Genomic DNA, 24,287 nt, shown 5'->3' on the forward strand with positions numbered 1-24,287 from the left:
CAACGTTGCATTGCAGGTTGTTAGGTCAGAATTTCGACTGATGTTTTTTTCATATATTTTTCAGCTCGCTTCTTCGTTAATATGCGATGCGTCCGACGACTAGGGAGTTGATTGTCGGACATCGGGATCCTCGGCTGTCGATGTACCTACGCTTCCCACCCTTGTTTCGTGGTGGTGCCGGGCTGCTGCAGCTCCATCTTCACGTGCGGCACATCATCTCATGTGCATATATGTACACTGTTATATTGCAAAGCCATGCCTGTTTCTGGGGGTGTCTGCCTAACCTCTCATACCCTGCTCAGATTACGGGTGGCCAGTCTGCCAACCCGACGAGGTCATTTGGGAAGGTTCACACAGCAGACCAGGAGCGCTTCTCATACCCCAAAGTAAACCCTTACACCGAGCGTGGTTGTCGGGCCTTTCTGTACGGCTCCATAAGCAACAGCTGCCCCTCATCTATTCTTCATACGTACAAGCGGCATTGCAGTTCAGCCCAATAGCCTTGCATCCGGAGGAACATCGCGGTGGGTCTTCTTTTATTCCGGAGAAACATCCCGGCATCATAACCACGTCCGCGGGTAGTCTCGTATGCGGGCGCCTCCTGCTCGCGATGATTATGCGCTACTCATAGCTGTGTCCGGCAATTCACGACTTCGACCCAGGCAAATTACCAGCAACAAGCAGTCAGCACTCAATCTGATTTGCCAAAAGGCAGCCGCTGAGATCCATCGTTTCAAGGGTCGAAGATAGCAGCGATTATCAGGGTCGTGCTCTCGGGTCCACGTGGCTTCGACGGCACAGACGGTGTGGAAGGCCTATATAAGGGCATCGGGACTTGCTGCCAAGCCCAGGCTTCAGGCGTAACCTCTTTGCATCTTGACATACTATCCACGTTTTCTCACGCTAGGAACCAAGAGCCGCAGAAGGCAAAACACCATGGCTGGCACAGAAGCAAAGCAACCCGGCGAGGTGCTCCCCACCCTCCCCGAGCACATCACCCCCGAATGGCTGAGCGCCAAACTCAACCAAAAGGTCAAAGCGATTGAGAACACGCGCAACATCTGGGGGACGGCCAGCAAGCTGTTCTACTCGATCACGTACGAGGATGAGGGCGACGGAACCGATAGGCCGACCGACATCTGCATCAAGGGCGTCTTCGACCCCAAGATGATCGCGGCCCAGCCGTGGACCGTCAGCCTGGCGCAGCGCGAGGCCGAGTTCTTCGCCCAGATCGCGCCCCAGGTCGACCACATGATCTTCCCCAAGGGCTGGTGGTCGGGCGTCGCCGAGACGCAGGGCATCGCCATCATGAACGACCTCACCAAGGAGGGCTGCTCGTTCGCCGCCGAGGTCGCTTCGTACCCCGTCGCCAAGGTCATGAACGGCGTCGAGCAGCTGGCCGGTCTTCACACGAAGTACTGGGGCCAGAGCCAGGAGGACCATCCATGTAAGGAACCCATCTACTTGTTTAAGTTTGATTCGTTTCAACGCCCTCCATTTCTTTCTGGTGTTCCTGCTTCTTCCCTTGCCCCGATTCAAAGCTAACGCAATGCCTCGACAGGGATCTGGAACAACTACGACCCCGCCATGACCTTCATGGTCCGGTCGTGGGACGAGGTGGTGCGACTACCGGGCCGCCCCAAGCTACCCGAGTACCTAATGGACGGGAAGCGCTGCAACGAGGCGGTGGACCGGTACTACGCCGAGCGCAACCCGCGCTTCCGGACGCTGCTGCACGGCGATACGCACATCGGCAACATCTACTTCACGGCGACGGGCGAGATCGGGTTCCTGGACTGGTCGGCCTTCCACTTCGGCTCGTGCTTCCACGACATCGTCTACCACATGACGGCCATGCTGAGCATCGAGGACCGCCGCGCGCACGAGATGGAAATCCTCGACCACTACCTCGCGACGCTGCACAAGCTGGGCGGGCCCAAGTTCGACCGCCACAACGACCCCGAGGTCATGATCGAGTACCGCCGCTCCTTCATGACCAACGTCATCTGGCTGATCTGCCCCGACGGCCTGCAGTCCAAGGAGCGTATCGCGTCGCTTTGCGAGCGCACCGTGGCCACCTACGACGACCACCAGGTCATCGACGTGATCCTCAACCAGCCGAAGCCGGCCGCCAAGGCTCCGGGCTTGTGATCAATGCAAAGAGTTGCAGGACGGAAGGCGCATGTAGCAATCAGGACAAGCAGAAGAAAGAAATAGAAACACAACCCCTCATCTTGGCTTGCTCCCCGCCAATTGGCAAAAGAAAGTGCGACACATCGCGGATGGCGTGCATTGGCTTTGCAACACTGCCCCCTTTTCCCGAGCTACCGAAGCCCTGGAAAATGCCAAGACACGACAGGGGTAAACCCAGGGCTCGTCGCCGTGTCACGACAACGGCGCCCGTTGACTGGTCTCTCCCCGGGTAAATACTTGATATCCTACTTGGTCAACCGCGCGATGATACCATCCTGTTTGGGAATCATATCGTACGACGCTTGTCGATTGCGGAATGCAACTCGGGCGAGTCGGGGCAGAAGCTCGTGGCATCCCGGCGGCTTGGGTCGGTATGATAGCCCGCGATCCTACCCGTCTTGCCATCAAATATGCAGGTCTAGGTGTTCATGTTGTTTGCGACAAGATCTTCTCCTGCCTTGCGCCTTGCTTGCTTGCTACTTTCCTTTTTCTCGACCACCTGCATGCGTCCCAGGAGCGAATTGCAACCTGGTAGAGTCACATACCCCGCCGTCGGCAAGACTTACGCCCCTGGCACTCGCATGAGACACGGAACTCGGGCGTTTTTCGTACGAAATTGTCCCAATCACACCCAATGCAGGGGTTGGCCTGTTGTACTTGGATGTACAGATAGCGAGTGCATAAAGTTGACAAGGCACATATGCATATGTATATGCCTGTGCGCTGCAGCTGTCATCCGATAGATGGGCCTTCCCGTTACCGCTAGAAGGCACACAAAGTTGACCACAGTCGATCTGGCCCTGAAGGTTCAAAACCGGTCTGGTCCTCGTCAAAGACTGCCGATCAATACGAGAAATGGTCGAATTAGGATTCCTACAGCGAGGGACAAGCCCGAAGTGTGGGGTTGTCAGAGAAGAGGACCTGACTAGACCCTAAACAGTGCGCGTCGTCGTCTGCAACACCCGTTTTAGAGTTTGCACGAGTCAGTCGTCGTGAGGTCAGGTGGTACCTATTTCCTGTTACCAATAGAAAACACTGCAGCGCTGATATTTTCTATTTAGACCTGACACTCCATTGATCTTCTTTTCAGCTTCTAGTGCTGTGCAGTTCGTGACGTGGTAATATCGCATCTGGAGTCAGGTTTGGCACGCCGGTGAGTTGGTTCTTGGATTGGGGGCTGCAGTTTGGCATACTGGGGCCCCTTATCGAGCCCCCTGCATTTGCACTGGTGTTCATAATCAACATCCACATGTTGCATCTTTATGCATTTCCCCATTCTCAAGTAGAACACTGCCTATCTATGTAGGGACAGGGCTAGTACATAGTCGCTACGGGACTATTATACATGTCATATCACGTCTCAGCGCAACCGAAACTTCCCTGCGTCGCACTCAACGTGGCAAAGCGCATACATCCTGAATAAGTCCAAGGTGTCACCCAGGCTTGGCATGCAATGGAAAAATGATGAATACACCGGAGTACCGTCCATGATTATACATACACGTGCGATGCTATATTCGTGCGGTTCCTCCGTACTTCGGGTGGATAAATGAGACCATGTTGGGTTCCCTGCAGCTGTTTGCTCGTCTTGTGTTTGCTTACTGTTGATCCCTTACCGCTGATCCCTTCCTAGCGATACTCAGCTGCTGATCCCTTGCTTTTGGTCTATTGCTATTGGCCCCAAGCCCTCGGCCCGCTGCTATTGGTTCCATGCCGCCGGTAACTCCGGCACGGTTCTTCAGTAGAAAATCCTATGCCCTCGCCTATCTCTGCAAGGTCCTGGCTCTTGATCATGCTACACGGATTCCGACCAAAGTCTACCGACTCCAGTCAATATGATCTCGAAATTGCTCGAGGTAGGTTCTCCAAATATGGCCTTGAACCACGCGTTTCATTCCCGATGGCATAGCTTAGACACTGACAAAGAAACATACAGGCCGATGACGCTAGAATTCGCGACACCCTTTCGTACTTTGTACACGAGATCACCGGCGGCCGCAGCATCGACGAGGATGCCTTGACGGTGACGAGCATGGACGACGTCCGGGCCGAAGTCGTGTCCCGGCTGGAGTCAAGCAGCCTCCGGGACCACATGGACGTCATCACCGCCCGGAACCAGCTCAACTACTCGTGCTTCGTGGCGGTCGACTTCGCCAACGCGCAGGGGTTCGAGTACCAGGTCGTCTACGCCCTGCTGACCCTCATGTTCTTCCACGCCGAGGACATCCTCGAGGACAAGCCCGACGTGATCCGGCACCTGCAGCGCAACCTCGCGACGGGCCGGCCCTTCGGCGACCCCATGCTCGACTGGTTCGCGCGCGAGCTGAGCCCGCAGCTCTGGGACCACTTCGACCCCCTCGTCGCCAACATGATCCTCGTCGCCTGCTACGACTTCGTCAACGGCATCGGCATCGAGCACGCGACGCGGGACGCCGCCGTGCACGACGCGGCGCCCCGCTTCCCGGACTGGCTGCGCTTCAAGACGGGCCTGTCGCCCATGTACGCGCTGCTGGCGCTGGCGCGGCCCGGCGACGTGGCCCGCCCGCACGCCGAGGGGTTTGGAAGGTACGTCCAGGCCGTGCCCGACGTCGTCGTCTTCACCAACATCGTCAACGACGTCATCTCCTTCTACAAGGAGCTGCTCGCGGGCGAGAAGGGCAACTACATCGACATGCGCGCCGAGAAGGACGGCGTCGACGTCGTCGCGGCGCAGCGCGCGCTCGCGGAGGAGGGGGTCGCGGTTTATCACCGCGTCTTGGCCACGCTGGCCGATGCGCCGGAGTACCGGGCCAACTTTGAGGCGTACGCGCGCGGCATTACGCACTTTCACACGTCGTCGCCGCGGTATCGCCTGCGGGAGCTGTTTGGGAAGCCCTTGCAGAACGGGCAGAATGGTGCCAACGGCGTCAACGAATTCAAGGGAGTCAACGGGCAGAACGAACACAGCGGACATAATGGGCATGGCTAAAGAGCATTACACAACACGCTCCCATTTTTTTCCTTCGGTATAAACACATATGTAAATCAAGATACACACTTTGGCTATAGCATAATCCGCACTCGAGCAATGTTTGGGTGCTTGAAAGGTACCTCTGTCAGCCTATGCCGACTATGAACGGGTAGTAATCACCCCTGATTGGCCGATGATGTTGCATTTATGTACGAGGAACACGGATACTCCGAAGAAGATGGTGTAGTGGCTGTCTCCCCATCACGAGGCGAAGTGTTCAAAATTGAAGAGCCTGATGGGACCCGGATCAGGTTGTCTCCAGGCTTTAGTAGAATGACTCGAGTATTTCATCGACTTCACCCGCTAAGTGTTTGCAAGCTCAGAGTGACGAAGTTGGTAATTTAGTACCAGCATGGATGCCCTATCGGCATTCGGTCTCGCGGCCAACATCCTGACATTTGTAGAATTCAACTGCAAACTTTTCGCAGACACTCGGGCTGTTTACAATTCCGCAGCATGTACCAGTGGCAACAACCGCGTTCTGGGAACTATTGCGACTCACATCACCCAGCAGAGCAGTAAGCTCATTTCGGCGTCCGCATACCCGGCCGACATACAAGTACTTTGCGCGGCTAAGGGGCAAGGCCAAGAATAGGGGACGGGACAGCCTTCAAGTGGCACTCCGGGAAACATGGTCTGAAAGCAAAATTGACAGCGTGGAGGACAGGTTGCAGCAGCTACAAAGGCAGTTAATCGTCCGGATGCAGTTTCTTATCCTGTCAGTCGATCGAGGATTTCAAATGCTTCTTCCTGAAAGCTAATGCAGTAACCAAAGGGACGAACAGTCAGCGGTAGGCAGAGAGATTGCCAAGATAAGTCTGATGAACAGACGGTTCGACATGGAAACCAACCGTCGCCTTGCGAGCTTGGAAGCGAATATTCTTCAACTTTTGGACACTCTCAAATCACACCCAGAGAATTTCGTTGAGCAATCAGAGATACGGGCAACCTCTCTGAGCAGTTATAGTGAAGAAGCAAAAGCCACGGCTTGGTATCAAAGACTCGTTCAAAGTCTGTACTATCCACGGTTCCAATCTCGGCACGACGCTATCTCCATTGCGCATTCCAAAACTTTCGAGTGGATGCTGAGCGATATCGACGTCCCATGGAAGAAGCCCTGGATGGAAGTTTGTTGAATGGCTCCGTTCCAAGAACGGAACCTTCTTCGTCCAAGGAAAACCAGGCTCAGGCAAATCGACTTTGATGAAGTTTCTCTGGCATCATAACTCGACACGGGAGCACCTAGAAGCATGGAGTGGTACGAACAGATTGACCACGGCGAGCTACTTCTTCTGGGCTGCTGGTGATGAACTCCAAAGGTCCGAGGAGGGGCTCATGCGAGCGCTGCTCTTCGAGATACTCAGGGCTTGCCCCAGCCTCAACAGAGGCATTAGAGACGATTTCAATGCCTCTGCTGACTTTTCCCAGCAACCGCACGCACAACTGTGGACATACTCAAACCTTTTGAGGATGTTTGATGTTGTGATGAACCAGGAATTTGAAGCAATGTTTTGCTTCTTCATTGATGGGCTTGACGAATACAAGGGCAACACTCGAGGACTTGTTGAGCTGGTTCAGAAACTCGTGTCTTACCCTAGTGTCAAGATCTGTTTGTCGAGTCGACCTTGGGCCGCGTTCAGGCATGCCTTCGGAGAAGACGCGAATGTGGACTGGCACATCAGCCTGGAGGAACTCACTAAAGAGGATATTCGGCAATACTTCAACGGCCAACTAAACTCGAGCATTCGCTTTAGCGTTCTTGGAAATGACGACGTTGGGTACTTTGATATAGTTGAACAAGTCATGTTGAGAGCCGAGGGGGTATTTCTCTGGGTAGTATTGGCAGTGCGGTCCCTGTTGGAAGGGGTAGATTACAATGACAACATCGCGGACATGCGCCGCCGGCTCGACGCGATACCCGAGGACTTGGACGATTTCTTTAGGAAGATTCTCAACGACATACCTGAATTTTATCGAACCACAATCTTCAAGTCGCAACCCAACCGCTAAAAGTTCTTTGTCTATAATATGAGCTTCTACTGTGGCTCTAGACCGGCGCTCGAGGCGGCCTGCCCGTCATGATACCCTCGTTTCCCCTTTTTGATGCGGTGTTGAAACCCCAGGTCAATAGTGTGGTGGGCCAGCCAAAGATTCTGCGAGGCGATGGTGCTGGTCTGATGGATATTGTGATGGGCTGCAGAGCCAAGGGTCAAAACAGTTCAGAAGCGCTGGGCCGTCTGAATTGTAGTAGCACTAGAGTTGGGATAATATCTAACATCATAATCTTCTGGCCAACAAAACTACTCCAGTCGAATAATATTTATCACATAATATTCTGGCGAACAAATCACTCCAGTTCGAATCGAACCTGTAGCGGTTATCGTATTGACGTGTAAGCGAATAGTACGATAGTTAGGTCGCATTCTGAGATTTTTCATTGTTCTTTAGCGTAGTAACTGTGGTCTAGGCAGGTCCATACCACAGACCCCCAGGACCCCATGGAATGATTACATGATCATATAATTAATATAGCGCCTTCATAAATGGATAAGTAGCTGAGTATGTAGCGATGGCTGTAATATGGAATAAGTTCGTAATAGTTCTTGCTTCCTCTTCTCCTCTCCTTATCCTTCTAGGCCTTTCGACCAGAACCTGCCCGAGAACGTACAACTACTATATATATATACATATATATACTAGACAGAGCTGTCTACGCTCTTTACAAATCATCACATACTGGGAAAATATTAACTACAGTAGCAGCATGTAAGAGAACTCAACGCTCCATAAACCACATCTCCGCTCTAGTGGTTAAATTTCTAACCACCCAAAGAAACAATAAGCAACAGATATCTTCCCCTTCGTCTCGATCTTTCGCTCCACCAACAAGCCTTGGCTAGCAAGCATGCCGTTTTGCTTCAGTTGTGAAAGAGGCACGCTGATCTTCAGAGTCTCCAAACAAGATCATAGTGCTAATAGGAGATACGGGAAATGCACGGGTGGTCAGGGCTGTAAGAATCGGTTCTGGGTTGACGGCCGATCTGCCCCGAGTGCGGACACGGCCGTCTTAAACGGCATGAGAGGATGACCAACCAAGGGGGATACTTCGTCACCTGCAACAAAAGGGATTGTCATTATTACGAGTCACATTAGGGTAGAAACAGGGCACATAACATGTAGAAGTTGATTGTTCAAGCGTGTGAGGGGCATAGACGAGATTATTTAAGGGGAGTAGCCAGTGGTTGGTATTGGATATGGTGTTGTTAGGAACGTGGTATCATGTCCTTGAGTTGAAACTCGCTGCAGCACTGAGAAGTGAATCTGATTACGAATCAACACGTATAATGCTCTTGTACTCTACTGCCTGAACTACTCAACATGGGAATACTGTCAAGCACCAAATCGAAACGTCGCAAGCTCCGTTTCCATCACCATAATATAAGCACCATGCGAAACCCTCCCATTCATCCATCCACCAGTACCAGCCCTCATAGCTTGGCATCCCCTTGAATCACATCCTTCAGCAGCTTCAACCCCTCCACCGCGAACCGGACCATATTCGCCTCTCGATCCGCCCCGAGCCCCGTCTCGACCTCGCGCGAAAAACAACCCTTATCGCACGCGACCGCGAGAGCCACGTACCCGGGCGTGCGGTTCCGCGTCTCCCCGCCCGTGGGGCCCGCCGTGCCGCTCTCGGCCAGCACGTACGTGATGTCGGTCCCCTTGTGCTTCTGCTCGTCGTCCTCGCCCTCGCCCAGGTCCGCGCGCACGTGCCGCGCCAGCCCCGCCACGATGTCGGGCGTGGGCCCCGCGTACGACTTGAGACTGTCCTGCGTCCAGCCCGCGTACCGCAGCCGCGACGCCAGCGTGTACAGCGTCAGGCCGCCGCGGTAGTAGCTCGAGGCGCCCGGCGCCGAGATGAGCGCGGCCGAGATGAGGCCGCCGGCGGCAGGTCTCGGCGACGGCGACGGATTCGCCGCGCGACTTGAGCAGGGTCGTGACTTCGGCCAGGACGGACCGGAGCTCCTCGGGTGGGAAGCTGCCGGAGGTGCCGGAAGGCGCGGGGGCGGAAGAAGCCATAGTAAGGCTGTATTAGATGATATTCTTGCGGTGGGTTATGGGATGATCAGAAGGAAGCCGTAAGTGGGGTCAGATTGGATGAAAACCAGTGTTCGATGTGATGCTGGTATTTGGGTCAAAGCCGCAGGTACAATTTGAGAATGGTATTTGGAAGAGGAACCGAGGGGTGCGGGAAAGTCGGACCAGAAGGTAACACAGCAGATGCAAACTGGGTTTCCCGATTTGTGACAGACGTGAACGATGTCACTAGTGGAGCATCTGAGATTTGTAATGTCAACTCAAGCGTTGCTCCCCGGCCGTAGCCGGATCAACCTAACAGCAAAGCCCAAGTTTTCGCATGTCACCTTGGGGGTCCCCAAATTTTGCTCGGCGTCTTAGCGGGGTTGATCGGGGGGTTCTCCAGCCCTCTGGTTGCTCACAGTAGTCAAAGTCCGATGGGCATAAGTCTTGGGCGATGGAGTGTGCATCATCATAATCAATCCAGTCCGACACGGGATATGTTCTTGATTCTGATACACAGGAGAGCGTCTTGATTGACATCTCCGTATATACATGTATTGTACAGTGCGCCCAAATCATACAGCCTACAGCTTCTCCCAGAGCTTTGTGTCCTCCTTCTTCTCGGCCGCCTTCTTGACCTTCTTCTTGAGCTTGCTCGGCGGCACCTTGAAGAACAAACTGGGCGACTCGCCGGGCTGCAGCGTGTGGCTGAGGTAGCCTCGGTGCGCGGGATCGCGGTAGTACTCGACGTCCCATCGGCCCGTCGGGTCGGGCAGTCGGTAGAAGAAGCCGGTCTTTCGCACCTGCTCCAGAACGGGCTGCACGTGTTCGGCGCCGTACGGCAACGGCAGGTCTGTGTTCATGCTCTTGCCCTGCACGAGGCGCTTGATGGACTGCTTTGTGTAGTATCTCGTGACGATCTTGCCGCCGGCTTTCTCGACGGCGTCAATGGCCGAGGCCGAGGCTCGCGACACAATAATGTCAATGGGCTGCTTCAGCACGTCGGCGCCGCGACCAAGGAGCTTGATGCCGTCCTTGATGGAGCCGATCAGGTTCGATTGGATGAGCTCTTTGGGGGTGATTTGTTGGGTGGGGTCGATGCGGCCGGCGTCTATCCAGTCTTGCAGTTTGTCGAGGTTGACCTCGGACATGACAGGTGCCCGACTGCGAAACAGAAACAGTCAGTAAACCGAATTCCCATGCATGCAGTATAATAATATGCCGAGAGAAAAGCGCAACCTACAGGTTCTCAAAGCCCAGCTGTCCCTTTTGGCGGATCAGAGGCGTCTGACCACCCTGGAACCACGCATTGACCTTTCCATGCTGCTTCTGACCCTTGTGACCACGACCAGACGTCTTGCCCTTGCCGGAAGACGGACCGCGACCGACACGAATGCGCTTGTTGTAGGCGTCCCTGTTGTCTCTCAGATCGGACAGAATCGAGGCGTTACGGGTCTGGATTGCCAAGCCATTGAAGAGGCCCGTTAGGGAGTTGACGTTGTTGGACTCGAAGGGCGTCCGGCAGCATTGCGCAGCCAAGCGCGCCGGTATCCGAGGAGGCATCGTGTGTCGTCGTCCTTGGTCGAGAAGGAGGTTGATGATCGTCGCCGGTGCTGCTATCCCACTCCCAAAGATTGTTTCCAATAATTTTGGAGGGCCCGAGCTTCAACGACCAGTCCGCCGGTATCAGCCACGGTACGTGGGTAGGTGGGGTCTGTCAGCCACAGGTTGTGGCGTTTCCAGTCCATTACTTCCAAGATCACCACCGTGAGACGGTTCCATCACTCTACCGTTATATAGTAATTATTCCATCACGACCTAGTAAATGAGTAATAGAACTTGTTGTTCTTGCAGCCTGAAACCCGGTTCTGGGCTAAGAAACTGCTGTTCCAAAGTGCCTAAGTAACTGTGTTCTGGCATCGTTCAGTGGGCCCTCAGCTGTGTAAGCCAGAACCATTGGATGCAAACAGAACATGCAATCGCAGTTGCTTCACCCAAGAAGGCGGCCATTACATGCTAAAACAAACAGAGGCATTGCTGTTCTGTTTCAGTTCCTACCTTCTGCTTCTCTTGGTTATCTTTTCCACTGCAACCCTGCTCTCCTCCAACATAACATTTGTCCCCTCCACAACAACTCTTTCTCGTCCTTCGCCACCATCACCAGTGCCTTGATCTAGTCCCGACTCCCGATTGCAATGGCAACTTAGTCACTTACTTGTTCCTCACTTGTCTCACCTCGCCATCATGGCCGCAACGAGTTCCAGAAGCCAATTGTCCAGACGAAACTCTGAAGTTGGCTTAGGGTATGTTGGCAACATCCAGTGTTCACGTTTCCGTGGATCAACATCTAACCATGGCTTTAGCGCGCTCATTGGCGGCAAGTTCACAGATGCCCACGTCGAATGCGATGGACGAACTTGGGCAGTGCACAGAGTCATTGTGTGCAATCGATCGAACTGGTTCGACAAGGCCTTTGGCGGTGGCATGAAAGAAGCCGCCGAAAAGAAGGTTACAATCCATGGCATGCCCTCAGCTCATGTCGATTGGCTTTTGCGATACATCTATGGCGGAGGTACGTTTATTGCAATTTGAAACAACCACAGACTCACTGACGAGTTGTAGATGGTATGCTAGAGGATACTGGTCACCTCAGCATGAACCCGTTCGTTGCATACTGTGTAGCTCATCGTCTTGGAGACTACTTCGATATGGACGACCTGTGCACAGCCGCCATCATGTCCATACACAGAAACCTCAATTCGGCCATCAGGTTTTTCCAGTCGGGTAAAGATCAGATATCTGAGGAGTACTTCAGGGCAGAGGTCGGGGTGTCTCGAGCGTTATTCTACGAAGAATTCTTCGAAGGCGTAGGTATGGCAGACGGGATGGAATACGAAAATGCTGAATCTCTACGCAAGTCGTTTGACGAGTTCGTCACAAGAACGCAGTATCTCGTTCTGGAGTGCCATATATTCCATGCTTTCTTGGATACCAATGAGGCGTTTGCGGCTCGTATATTGCGACTTCTTTCCGGAGAGTTCAGAAGTGGAACGATGCCCTTGGTCCGAATTTTCCCTACTGCCTGTTCAAAATGCAGGCAGCTCAAGGATGATATGAGTGGCCATTTCGCCCAGGTTACTGATAAGACTAGCGGTGCCCGAAGAGAACGTTACTTGAAAGGAACATGCTCTGATTGCTTCCAACAGGAAGATATTTAAGCAATTCTACTTGTGTTTCGGACAGCACTAGCATCGAATTTGGCAATGACGGCACATCGGGCCCCCAACAAGAGTGAACACACAAATTAATATACTTTCACTTCCCTTTGAGACCAATTTATTGATCCGTAGTTGACCATGCTTTTCTCGAGACCTTGGTATCCAGTGTTTGGACGAGGCGACTATTCGCAATGGGATTACTAGTATTAGTGTCACTGGCAAGAGTATCAACAATTGGTGATGTGATAGGTGTCCATGTACCTAGGAATAGGGTGGATTAGTAGTGGGTTAGTTGCTTTGTAATGGCTTGCAGGTAGCTATGCCGAATCGCGAACCGTATCTCCACCCCCGCATCGGCAACGGAACTTACTTCCCTAAAGTTCTTCCGATAACACACCGGCGGCCCCTCCGGGTTTCCCCCGGATACCCTCTGCCCTCGCCGTATGAGATAGACACATTCTTCAATGAGGGGGACGAGAGGAATCCAGCAATCCGAAGTCCAGCTTGATCCCACAGGCTGAGTTACCACTATCTCTCACACTCCCCTAGAATTCAGTACAAGGAAAACGACAAACCAAACAAAAAACGCCAGAGCATATTCCAAAATGTTCTACGAACCAGGCAAGACCCCGCACAACCTGCTCTTCGACCCCTTCAAGGCGTGCGTGGTGCCGCGGCCGATCGGCTGGATCTCGACGGTGAGCCCGGACGGGCAGTCGCACAACCTCGCGCCCTACTCGCAGTTCAACAACCTGACCTTCGACCCGCCCTACGTCATGTTCAGCGCCAACCAGGTCTCGCCCACGGAGCGCAAGGACACGGTCCGCAACGCCGAGGCCACCGGCAAGTTCGGCTGGAGCCTCGCCACCTGGGCCCTGCGCGACGCCGTCGCGGCGACGGCCGAGCAGGTCGCCTACGGCGTCGACGAGTTCGCGCGCGCGGGGCTCGACAAGGTCTTCTCCACCGCCCTGCCGGGCGAGCCCGTCCCGCTCGTCGCCGCCTCGCCCGTCCGCTTCGAGTGCGTCTACCACACCACCCTGCGCCTGCCCGGGAACCCGCCCGTGGGCACCGTCGACGTCGTCATCGGCCGCGTCGTCGGCGTCCACATCTCGGAGGACGTGCTGACGGACGGCCGCCTCGACGTCCGCAAGACCCAGCCCATCGCCCGCTGCGGGTACTACGAGTACGCCGTCATCCGCGAGACGTTCGAGATGACCGTGCCCGGCCTGAGCGAGGCGCTGCACGCGGGGTTGGAGGGGAGCACTAAGCGTTTCGAGGAGTTGAGCATGAAGAAGACGGACGAACCGGAAGAAAACGGTAGCGTAAGTAAGCCAACATAGAATCGAGTAGCGATCTAGAAATCTGTCTATATCATAACATCCCCGGGGACGCGACAGGTTGGGCCCCAAAGCTCTGCCATGACAGTGATAATCCCTATAAATAGGGATTGCTTATTTATTCACCATACCGAAACAGGAGATTAGCACTTTCACTTCCTCGTCGGTGGTCTCTTCTTGAGCTTATTTCTCTCCTTCTTCGGCTTCTTATATTTTGAGATTGGAAGATGTCTTGCCCACGTGCTAGCCTTGGGAAAGCAACAAACATTGTGACCGGCATCTCGGTCCTTTTTCCCTCCTTTCCTCCTCCCTTTCTCAAGCCCACACAGGATCATCCTTGCCTCAACAGCTGACGAAACGATATCGATGTGGAAGGGAGTGTAGCCTTGGCGTGGGTCGATAAGCTGGGGTCCTTTGGTATTCTGCTTGTTGTTCGGGCTTCTGTGTGGTGGAAAGATCAGAGTGAATCCTGGAGGTGGCTTTGCGTCCGGATTTTGGTAGATATCGCTCTTCATGCTCAAACATTCTATATGTCCACACGTGCAAACAGGTTCGCATGATATAGTTGCTATTCCTGGTACGAGTAGGTGTCTTTAGGTGGCAGTTTCCAATGGCCTGCTGGAAGCCTCTTTTGCTACACAAATGTTTCTTTGTTCCTTCTGCTCTAACTAGACAACCGTTTTACCCTCGTGGGTTCTGGAATCTTGTCGCTTTCTCTACTTTTTGCATGTACTAATCCATGGCTTAGGCTCCGCCAGGCTTGGGAGTCTACCCCTTTCTTCTACTTAACTCTTTGACGTTCCCTGGGTGGCTTTCTCCATGATCACCTTCACCGCTGGGACTGAGATTTTTAACGTTTTCCTTTCTCTCTCGTCTTCTTTTTGCACTGTTTCTTCTCCCCCGACATCTCGATATAGGGGGCTCCTGAGACATTGCTGTGGGTGACTGACTGCAAGTCATCGCCCAAGTTTTTGAGATCAAGTATAGCCCCTTACCTGTTCTACGTATTTGTGGCTTACGTACAGATACAGCAAGCTGTTTCCAGCTGCTTGCGTCAAACTGATTGATATCCCGGTTCTTTCTGGAGCCTTACGGCGAATGCTACAGTGGTTCGCGGTCCCTTCTTGTTTGCCGCATAACGAACCTCCGGGATATAGGTGATGTGTCCGAACCAACTGCGTCGCGCCAAGTAACTCAGCATTTCAACACCAAAAATTCCGGCAAAGGCAGGACCAACGGAGCTGTCTGCAAACATGCCCATGGTATGTGCCGGTATAACACCCAACGGCCTTGATGAATCCATCTGATACGTACCGCATAACGAAAGCAACAGTGGACCATGGCCAAGTACATCCATCCTGTTATGGAACCTCTTTCGGTAAGCATATACCAACGAACCAGGTCGCAATACGATAGCTTGGTCTACGTGCAAACAGTTTCCATGTGGGAGGCTAGATTGGACAAAATGCACCCGACAGCAGTAGTGGATGGGTGACGCATGTCTTGGAATCCTATAGGTGGCCAACAATCAGCAAGGATCGTGCTCCAAGGACACTATGATTGGCGGACATCCGCAGTCAATCCTGGACACGGAAAGATCGTCAGATCGATCCCCTGCGCGGCGCGCATCTACACCAGGCACAAGAGCTTGGGCAGGGGGGGTTCGAAGCGGGAATGTGTGGTGGCCAGGGTTGACTGGCTGACCAATCCATGGAATGCGCTCCATCCAGTAACAAAAGCAGTGTTCCAGTTACTCCAGTGGTCGGCTACCTACCCCAAGGTCCCACGTACTCGCTGGTTCTAGCCAGTTATTCCACGGCCTAGCAGCATGCAGGTTCTACACTCAACCGCCAATGCGCACCAGGTAGCCTCATGTGGGCATGCGCACAAGCTAGGCAGGCCCGCGACCAGAGTCTGGCGAAGGGCAAGGGACTGGGGTTGCTGCTGCACGGGACGCCCGGGTCGGGCAAGACGCTGACGGCCGAGACGGCGGCCATGGGGGCCCGCAGGGCGCTCGTCATGACGTCGGTGGGCGAGCTCAACGAACGCGAGACATCCAATGCCGTCAACACGGCCCGCACCATCACGTGGTTTGAGAAGCGGCTGCAGTGGGAGCATATTAGGACCGTCCTTGAGGTCCGCAGCACGTTCGATGTTAAGGTTCAGAGCATGGTCGTACAGTAAGTATGAATGAGTCAAGTGCCACACGGGCATCTCGCGTGAGATAAGATGCATCCCAGTTCTCAATGCAACATCGATGCTCATGTACCGCCCCATGAAAAGAAAAGGGTTCACGCTGATCAGCAGTGAGAAAAGATCGAGGGAGACGTGATGTGATGACCTTTACGTTATGCTGTGGTGAGTCTTCAGTCATCCCCTCTCGGAAGAGGCAGAATAGATACGTGGTTTTCGAGCTGCGTCGATGATGGATTGCAATAGAGAAGTGAGGGGTCAAGCCGAGTCAGGGGACACCATGTGAATCCATCTCCTCTGCAACACAGGATAGCTCCGAATGGGGACATGCATAGATGAGGGAGATCAGTCCAACGATAGTTCACTGACTCATCGTGGATGCTTTAGCGTGTGAAGCAAAGAGCGATGCCAGTGTTGACCATCTCCGGGGGATCGCCAGAGACAAACCCCGAAAGGAGTCCTTGACGGCCCCCTTGTCGCGGGATGTGATACTGTAGCATTGCATGACATTCTTTGGGAAACCCAGGCATCAATGCCGGCGAGTGCCACATTTTCTCCGCATCAAACCACATATTGGCTGCAGTCGGCAATGCGGAGGGTGCAGACTCGAGACGGGGTAACGGGTAAGGGCCGCGGGAGCTTAATTGCTTCCCCCGCCTTCACCATGCCTACTTAACGTTAAACAACATGTTCTTATTCGTGTCTGCCTCCTACTCGGGCCTCGCAGTTTGGTTTCAATAAATATATAAATGCCCCTCTTTTTAATTACATACCTAACTTCCACTTTACTTCACTTCCTGTATCATGCTTCGCCCGGTCCGTGACTTCTAGATGCACCATCTCCAAATACACGACCTCGCCAAAACAGCACCTCCAACCAGTGCACCTCATACCTAGTACCCCAATCACCAGTCGTGCACCAAACAGCTATTATTATTCTACTTCATCTTCCAACCTTTCCAATCGCATTCCTCCAACCTTGAGGAGTTTGAAACCACTCGACTTCGCCAGCATGCCGCACGCAGAAAGCCCACCCCCCACCGCTTCGGAGTTCACCCCGTCAGAGTACCCGCCCTTCCCGCCCGGCCTGCCCACAGTCGACCTCGAGACCATCTCGCTCTCGAAGCTGCTGGCGCGGGACGCCGCCGAGCAGTCGCGCGTCTTCGACATCTGCAAGGGCCGCGGCTTCTTCTACCTGGACCTGGCCGGCAGCGCCGCGGGCGAGACCATGGTCCGCGGCGCCGACGCCATCGCGCGCGCGGGCGAGCGCACCTTCGCCCTGTCGTTCGACGACAAGATGGGCTACCTCATGGGCGCCACGGGCCCCGCCGGCAAGCCCCGCCAGCTGTTCGGCTACAAGCAGGTCGGCGCCACGCTCGCCGACAAGGCCACCGGCGTCCGCGACACGGCCGAGTTCTTCAACGTGGCCAAGGACGACATGACGGCGCCCTGCGCCGACCCGGCCGACATGCCCCGGCGCGGCGACAGCTGGCCCGCGACCATCCTCGAGCAGCGGGAGCTGTTCGCGGGCTACATGCGCGCGGCGCACGGCGTGGGCATGTTGATCTTGGGCTTGCTGGTCGACAAGCTCGGCGTGGAGCCAAAGGAGATCTGGAATCGGCATCGGCTGGAGGGGTTGGCGGGCGATCATGTTCGCATCACGCGCGGGCCGCCGCGGAATCAGGAGGAGATGCCCGAGATCCAGACGCCGAGCCATACCGACTTTGGAACGTGAGATCAGCCCTCCCCTTTTCCTTCTTTTGCTGCTAAAAGGGGGCTTTCTACATAGAGCCATTGGGTTTTGACCATGTAACCAATCACTGACCCGAAACCGGCCAACAGCATCACCCTCCTCATGAACTGGCTCGGCGGCCTCCAAGTCTGGTCCGAGTCCTCGCGCTCCGCCACCCTGACCGACGGCCAGCCCGACGTCCCCGGCGAGTGGCTCTGGGTCGTGCCCAAGCCCGGCTGCGCCATCATCAACCTCGGCGACGCCGCCGTCAAGTTCACCAACGGCGTCTTCTGCTCCGGCCGCCACCGCGTCATCCCCGCGCCCGGGCCCCAGGGCAAGTTCCCGCGCTACAGCGTCGTGTACTTTGTGCGGCCCGAGGACGACGTCATCATGGAGTCGCTCAAGGGCGAGGGCATCCCGAACAAGGAAGGGGAGGCCGAGGAGGAGAAGCTTACGGCGAGCGAGTGGATTTATCGGCAGGCAATGAATCTGGGAACCCAGTTCCCTGGCTCCAAGTGAGACTGGTGGAGATCGGAATCTTCGACAGCCTGGGACTCAGATCCAACCTGCAATATTGGCGACGAAGATGGCGCGTGCTTTTAGGCGTCGTTGAGCGAGCCTTGCGATCATACTGCAAGCTTTTATTGGCATTCAGCCGGAAACACAATCACACTTGAAGATGTTGGGGAATGAAGCATGGCACATCCAGACTCGGTACTCACAGTCCGTACCCTAAAATCTACATGAATCCGCCTATGGACATTCCTCATTTTGTCCTTTGCTTATACATGTGCCCCTGAGCATAGTACGTAGCCCCTTTCAATAGTCGTACATGCATTTTATCATAAAAGTTGATGGTTGATGAATTGGAAGTCCTTCTCATTGCACCCCATCAAGATATATTCAAACCTCAACAGAGAAGAATGAAATCGCATGGCTCGGTGTCAAGAGCAAATCCCAAGCTCACACGGGCACAACACAGCGGCTGCAACTGTAAGTGCTCAGCCTGAAAGCCTACCTAGTTATGGTCTCTGCACCGGCTCGTATCAAGGGTGGCCTTCATAGGCAGTAGACGCTCGAAATGTATCCTGTTGCTCAGGTATACAGTAGCTCAGCCTGTCTTGTCATGATGGCAATGAGACTTGGCCCATCTTGCCAATATACATAATCCAGGTCATGTCACAAGTGATGCTGAGGGTACTGTTTGGAGAGAGCTGCGTGACAGCAGCCAGATTGTGGGTATTCGATTGACCATCCACCAGCTACCAAAACGCCGACCTTGGTTTTTTTTTAATCTTTTCCTCAAGGCAGATACATGAGCGCTCTAGGTTCTATACATTAAGCTTTTTAATCCTCATCCCAGTTGGGGTTGGGTCCTGGAGGCTTGGGGCCACCGGCTTGTCGTGCCACAATGATTTGATCTACCGACAGCACCGTGCGAGCAGCCTCGGTGGCGAGCTTGATAGCCCATGCCTTTGTAATCATAAGATCCAAGATGCCCTCCTTTTGAGCATCCAGTGTGCCAGAGCCATCGTTGTTCTAGAGTTCAGTCAGCATATTATCCCCTTAGAGGCGGACACTTTTCGTGTTGGAATAGGGGTTGGGCTTACCTCGATATCGACACCGGTCTTCCAGTCGTCCTTCTTGTGGTGTGCTGTGTAAAGTCGGCTGAGGACTTCCGTAGCATCCAGACCGGCGCTCTCGGCTATTGTTCGCGGCACGACCTCAAAGGCCTCGCCGAATTTGCGGATAGAGTACTGAGCAAGACCTGACGTCTTGTCTCCGAAAGCTTGTATACGCTCGACAAGCTGGGTCTCTGAGGCACCAGCGCCTGGCACTAACCTAGGGTCTTTGGTGATGGCCTTGACCACGTTGACACCGTCATCGACAGCACGCTCCACATCCTCCAGGTGGTTCTGTGTAGCACCGCGCAGGACAAGGGTGGCTGTTCGGGTCACGTCGTTCTCTTGGCGGAATACTGTAACTCTGTCGCCACCAATTTCCAGCGTCTCGACAACATCGACCGAGCCCATCTCGTCGGGCATGGGAGCACCGAGTCGTGCCAGCGGGGTGGCGCCGACCACGCGGCAAATTCGGCGCAGTTCGAATTTGCTGAGAATCTTGATGACCAGGATGCCGTATCGGTTCAGGTAGTGCATGGCGAGCTCACCGACGGTCGAGCCGGCGATAACCACGCGCAGACCGGCGTCGTACAGCTCCTTGATGGCGGTGTCGATCTGCTCCTCCTCGCCCTTGGTGAAGTCCATCATCTCCTTGGCGTTGTGCAGCAGCACGGTGCCCTTGGTCTCGGTCTGGCTCAAGTCGAGGGGACAGGAGTAGACACCGACCTTGGCCTTCTGCGCCTTCTTGACCGAACCATCCGGCTCCTTGGGGAAGACCATACCCTTGACGACCTTGCTCTGCTCCAGGCTTCCGCCCATAATCTTGACCACTCGGATGTTGTCGACGTTGAAACCGGCGGGGTTCTTGGGCAGGACGGCGAGGATGGCCTCGGCGACCAGGTCGGCCAAGAAGTCCTCGTGGCCGTTCTGCTTGCTGGCGACGACGGTGCGGATGGCCTTGCTGAGCTCCTCCTGGTTCCTAAGGTCGTCGACCTTGTCCACAACCAGCTCCTCGAGAGCCTCGAGGGCGAAGTTCTGTGCTCGCTCGTAACCGGTGACGATATCGGCGGTCTTGAGGCCCATGCGCAGGAGATCCTCGGCCTTCTTCAGCAGCTCGCCGGCCAGAACGATGACCATGTTGGTGGCGTCTCCCATCTCGGCCTCCTGCTGCTGGCTGGCCATGACCAGGAGCTTGGCGGCGGGGGTGGACGACATCGAGTTCCTTCAGGATGGTGGCGGCGTCCGAGGTAAGGATCATCTTCTGGAGATGGTTGATGATGATCTTGTTGCGGCCATAGGGGCCCAGCGAAGTCTGAACTGTCGAGGCAATGGCGCGGCAGGCGTCGATGTTACGCAGGACGGCGCCATCTTCGGAATCGTAGCTGCACGCGAGGAGGGCGGTTAGATATGGCGATGGTCAGGGTGTCGAAGGTGGGGTGTGTAGACCGCGAACTTACTTGTTGTAGCCTCCCTTGAACAGGCCCGCATTGGGGGCGTTCGGGATGTTGAGAGACATGATGGGCAAGAAGATGCTGTAGAGGCACCTGGACTATCTTCTGGTGGAATGAAAAGACAGTTCGCCGTTTGCCAGTTGGTCTCGCGAGTCTGTTCTGGTTTAAGGGCCTAGGACAATGGGGGGCAGCCTGGATGGAGCTCTCTCTGACTTTCCACTGCCAAATGGAAAAAAAGTTCTGTCGGGCTGCGGAACGTCAGTACCTACAAATTTGGGGACTCGGGGCTAAAAGCTGTGTGGGGGGACGACAAGCAGCGCCTGGGCAGCCTTGATGGGACCCATGTCCAGCGGGTGGATCAGAGCTTGTCAGCGGCAGCCAATGCCAGAGCTTAGGCGGCCGCATGCAGCTTGCCTGCCAGTCCGGTACCTGGGTTGCGATTCCAGAGCATCAGCCTCGCCTGCTGCTACCAGACCGGAGCAAAGTAGGCTGGATACAACTGCAGTACGTACGGGATATCCAATTGACGTTGGAAACGCTTACGACGGTCGAGCAACTGTTGATTACAGAATCAACCATTAATACTTGTCGGTCTAAGAGGTGTTTATTCCAGTGTGTATACAATTGAACGACCGTTGGTGCGCGCGTTGGAAAGATCCGGCCTTATCTGCTATTGATTGATGGCGTTGATGAGGTTCGCTGAGTTGGTTCACAGTGCTGCAGGTCACTTTTCAGAGTAGCTTCGTGGTAAGCTACTTCCGGTTGATTGGCGTGCAACGCCCAACATCAAACCAATCCATCGCATTGACTTGTTCATTCCAGCTTCCTGCCTCCATCCCCAACTCTTCTCTTTTCCAGAATCCCATCATCAGCAAAGGTCTTAGCCTTACCTCAATTGCATCACAATTCTATCTCATTGCGCCGACACTCGCCATCCCGTCACGATGGCGCCCTCGAGTGGTACGTCGCATTCCCAACTGCTGCTGCTGCTGTCAGGGCATTCTACATTTTTTTGGCACGCGTTTCTCAACCAGAACTTCCTAGAACTCATGACCTTCCCCCGTCAAGGCCAAGCCGTTGCAATCATTGTATACTCACTGACATCTCCATCGCTCAGCCAACCCCCGTCGCTTCCCCCTACCGTGGAGGAAGCTTATCGCCGCAAATGTATCCAGCTGCGAGCGCGAACCAACGAGATCGAGGAGGAGAATGACGCCTACAGACTGCGCGCCACACGATTGAAGCGCCAAATCCAGAAGCTGCGTCTCGAGCGCGCAATCCTGCTCGAGCAGATCCAGAAACGGACCAGTACCAACGTCGAGGACTCGGAAGGGAGTCCTAGTCCGCCGCCCACTGTATGCCAACCATCCGACCGCCCCTATACCTGCCCCGTTTGGACTATCACTAATGCCCTGTGCAGCCTGAGGACAAGCCCCTTCGCGTGAAGCGTGGTCATAGGAAGACCTCGCTAGTTCCCGGCGGCGACCGTGAGACGGGCTCGGCCGGCCCTTCCTTCCTCAGCCAGACCATGCGCGGTCTCTCGCCTGGATCCGAGTTCTCGCACGGCGACTCGTTCACCGGTCGCCCCACCAACGGCCATCACCATTCTGTACCCAAGCCCCCAAGCGCCCTAGCAATGCGTTCGAGATATACTGCAACGACATGCGACCGGTTCTGCAAGAGAAGCACAAGGATGAGATTGCCGCCGGCGAGTTCCGCCTCGAGGAAGAGCTGGCGCGCGGTTGGAAGGACCTCCCCCAAACCGAGAAGGACGAGTTTCAGGCACGCTACGAGCAAGAGCTGACCAAATGGAGAGAGGGACGCGACGCTTTCCGTCGCGCTAAGAAGGGCGGCGGTCGCGCGCGCCACAGCGACTTCGATCTCGGCCGCTCATCATCAACCAACATCAAGCTGTCGCGTGCTATGCGTCCCGCCGACGAAGACGAGCAAGAGCAGGACCAGGATGTTGAAATGGGCGACGCCGAGGCTGAAGCTGCCGCAGAAGCCGAGGCTGAACAGGAAGAACAGAACGACACAGACCCGGAGACCGAGGTCGACGATGGTCAAGATCAGGGTGACGACTAGAGGGATTTTGAGGCGTTATTAATGACGGATCAGTATTGGTTTTTTGTGTTTTCTCCTCTTTGAATGGCATGCTGCATGACTTACAGCGACTTACCATGTTAAAGGCTCCGGATACCCTTGTAATAAAAAGGAGGTTCGTGGATAAGGCCCCAAAAGGAGTGGAAGTTATAGCATGAGCCTTGTACGAATAGGAATAATCAGCGGTTATTTAAGGGCTTGCAATTGACAACGAGTTACGCTATTGGGATGGTGGTATCTGAATTTCACTGGAGTAGTGGTGCTTTCAGTTGGCAAAGCCTTATGATTTGGATATAACGCCTGCCACCATAACCATGGCTCGTCCGCCCCAACCGACGGTCCGATGGGACTGAACATACCAGGGTGAGGGGCCGGGTCTCTGTCATTTTCCTATGGAAGAGCTACTGCCTCGATACCCCCGATACCAAACAACGGGTTGGTAGCCCTCGCCCACCCCCCTGGGCCTCTCGGAGTTGAACGAACCTGGAACCAGCGGCACGGGGTTGGGAAATCAGCCAGGATGGTGACATTTTCTGCCGTCTCTATCCAGGATATGTACATTATCCAGGTGTTTAGACTGGCGACTGTTTTTCGATACGAGACATGGAATGTCATAAGCCTAACATCACGATAATATGAATATTGTTACATATCAAACTATTAAAAAAAGAGTAAGAAAAGAACATAATTCATGATGGAGGACTGTATTTAAATAAAATAAAACGTATCCTGGTATAAAATATCTAGATGCCTCATAAAATACCACCGGGCACCTGGAAATGCTCGGTATAAGCAGCGCCCCATTCACTCATCCTATATAGGTACATAATCCATATCGATGATATAAAGAAGTAGCATAACTCGTTATATAACAAACTACCGCCCTCATTTGCCAAAGTGTACGTCTAATCCGTCCTCATTAGCCAGACACTCTCTAGCTATTCTATTCTCGTAATTCTAGGAAGTTGATACGAATCATCCACTGGTCAACGTAGGGTATCCGGCCAGCTAGTCGAAAGCATACGCATCTTATGTGGCTGTTCTGTTCTGTGATCTACCAGTTATGCCACCATATTCCATGTATACATGGCCATTTATCAAGCTCGTCCCTCTGTCCAAGGGATGTTGGGGCGGTCACCTCATGATCGCCGCTATCTGTGTAGCCGTGACTGACTGTGTGTAGACATGTCGTATTTCCTCTGATCGGTTCTTGCGAGACGTGTCCAATGCGTTGTTCCTATATACAGATAGGTAGGCTAGTAGCATGCCCGGCATGCATTGAATGGTGACTCCATAACTGGCTTTCGCTGTGTGAAACCTCTCAACTCATCGTGTGTGTTGTTCTTCA

At 54.2% G+C, this 24,287-nt stretch overlaps 11 protein-coding genes across 11 annotated transcripts; 8 read left to right on the forward strand and 3 right to left on the reverse strand.

The window, feature by feature from the left end:
- Nucleotides 1–936: 936 nt before the first annotated feature.
- On the forward strand, nucleotides 937–2,151 carry PG986_000752 (kinase-like domain-containing protein; the record flags this gene model as incomplete). Its single annotated transcript, XM_066836974.1, has 2 exons — nucleotides 937–1,447; nucleotides 1,562–2,151. The coding sequence occupies 2 exons, from the start codon at nucleotides 937–939 to the stop codon at nucleotides 2,149–2,151; spliced, it is 1,101 nt and encodes a 366-aa protein (XP_066705867.1).
- A 1,877-nt stretch (nucleotides 2,152–4,028) lies between these two features.
- Nucleotides 4,029–5,161, forward strand: PG986_000753 (uncharacterized protein; the record flags this gene model as incomplete). Its single annotated transcript, XM_066836975.1, has 2 exons — nucleotides 4,029–4,049; nucleotides 4,130–5,161. The coding sequence occupies 2 exons, from the start codon at nucleotides 4,029–4,031 to the stop codon at nucleotides 5,159–5,161; spliced, it is 1,053 nt and encodes a 350-aa protein (XP_066705868.1).
- An 881-nt stretch (nucleotides 5,162–6,042) lies between these two features.
- Nucleotides 6,043–7,213, forward strand: PG986_000754 (uncharacterized protein; the record flags this gene model as incomplete). Its single annotated transcript, XM_066836976.1, has 2 exons — nucleotides 6,043–6,330; nucleotides 6,413–7,213. 2 exons carry the CDS (start codon nucleotides 6,043–6,045, stop codon nucleotides 7,211–7,213), a joined length of 1,089 nt encoding a protein of 362 aa, XP_066705869.1.
- A 1,478-nt stretch (nucleotides 7,214–8,691) lies between these two features.
- On the reverse strand, nucleotides 8,692–9,283 carry PG986_000755 (uncharacterized protein; the record flags this gene model as incomplete). Its single annotated transcript, XM_066836977.1, has 2 exons — nucleotides 8,692–9,157; nucleotides 9,189–9,283. The coding sequence occupies 2 exons, from the start codon at nucleotides 9,281–9,283 to the stop codon at nucleotides 8,692–8,694; spliced, it is 561 nt and encodes a 186-aa protein (XP_066705870.1).
- Nucleotides 9,284–9,867: 584 nt separating this feature from the next.
- On the reverse strand, nucleotides 9,868–10,846 carry PG986_000756 (mitochondrial 54S ribosomal protein uL15m; the record flags this gene model as incomplete). Its single annotated transcript, XM_066836978.1, has 2 exons — nucleotides 9,868–10,447; nucleotides 10,527–10,846. 2 exons carry the CDS (start codon nucleotides 10,844–10,846, stop codon nucleotides 9,868–9,870), a joined length of 900 nt encoding a protein of 299 aa, XP_066705871.1.
- A 681-nt stretch (nucleotides 10,847–11,527) lies between these two features.
- Nucleotides 11,528–12,501, forward strand: PG986_000757 (uncharacterized protein; the record flags this gene model as incomplete). Its single annotated transcript, XM_066836979.1, has 3 exons — nucleotides 11,528–11,586; nucleotides 11,647–11,855; nucleotides 11,906–12,501. 3 exons carry the CDS (start codon nucleotides 11,528–11,530, stop codon nucleotides 12,499–12,501), a joined length of 864 nt encoding a protein of 287 aa, XP_066705872.1.
- A 605-nt stretch (nucleotides 12,502–13,106) lies between these two features.
- PG986_000758 (uncharacterized protein) lies at nucleotides 13,107–13,841 on the forward strand (the record flags this gene model as incomplete). Its single annotated transcript, XM_066836980.1, has 1 exon — nucleotides 13,107–13,841. The coding sequence occupies one exon, from the start codon at nucleotides 13,107–13,109 to the stop codon at nucleotides 13,839–13,841; it is 735 nt and encodes a 244-aa protein (XP_066705873.1).
- A 1,250-nt stretch (nucleotides 13,842–15,091) lies between these two features.
- PG986_000759 (uncharacterized protein) lies at nucleotides 15,092–16,022 on the forward strand (the record flags this gene model as incomplete). Its single annotated transcript, XM_066836981.1, has 3 exons — nucleotides 15,092–15,100; nucleotides 15,172–15,216; nucleotides 15,738–16,022. 3 exons carry the CDS (start codon nucleotides 15,092–15,094, stop codon nucleotides 16,020–16,022), a joined length of 339 nt encoding a protein of 112 aa, XP_066705874.1.
- Nucleotides 16,023–17,043: 1,021 nt separating this feature from the next.
- On the forward strand, nucleotides 17,044–18,282 carry PG986_000760 (Clavaminate synthase-like protein; the record flags this gene model as incomplete). The annotated part of the gene is made up of 2 exons (XM_066836982.1): nucleotides 17,044–17,762; nucleotides 17,874–18,282. The coding sequence occupies 2 exons, from the start codon at nucleotides 17,044–17,046 to the stop codon at nucleotides 18,280–18,282; spliced, it is 1,128 nt and encodes a 375-aa protein (XP_066705875.1).
- Nucleotides 18,283–19,110: 828 nt separating this feature from the next.
- On the reverse strand, nucleotides 19,111–20,923 carry PG986_000761 (uncharacterized protein; the record flags this gene model as incomplete). The annotated part of the gene is given in 4 exon segments (XM_066836983.1): nucleotides 19,111–19,302; nucleotides 19,374–20,576; nucleotides 20,596–20,767; nucleotides 20,843–20,923. 4 exon segments carry the CDS (start codon nucleotides 20,899–20,901, stop codon nucleotides 19,111–19,113), a joined length of 1,626 nt encoding a protein of 541 aa, XP_066705876.1. The 5' UTR covers nucleotides 20,902–20,923.
- Nucleotides 20,924–21,780: 857 nt separating this feature from the next.
- On the forward strand, nucleotides 21,781–22,921 carry PG986_000762 (uncharacterized protein; the record flags this gene model as incomplete). Its single annotated transcript, XM_066836984.1, is given in 4 exon segments — nucleotides 21,781–21,796; nucleotides 21,989–22,191; nucleotides 22,257–22,445; nucleotides 22,463–22,921. 4 exon segments carry the CDS (start codon nucleotides 21,781–21,783, stop codon nucleotides 22,919–22,921), a joined length of 867 nt encoding a protein of 288 aa, XP_066705877.1.
- Nucleotides 22,922–24,287: the final 1,366 nt, after the last annotated feature.

Source organism: Apiospora aurea, assembly GCF_038362705.1.
Source record: "Apiospora aurea strain CBS 24483 chromosome Unknown utg000001l_segment0_segment0, whole genome shotgun sequence".
Classification (NCBI taxonomy): Eukaryota; Fungi; Ascomycota; class Sordariomycetes; order Amphisphaeriales; family Apiosporaceae; genus Apiospora; species Apiospora aurea.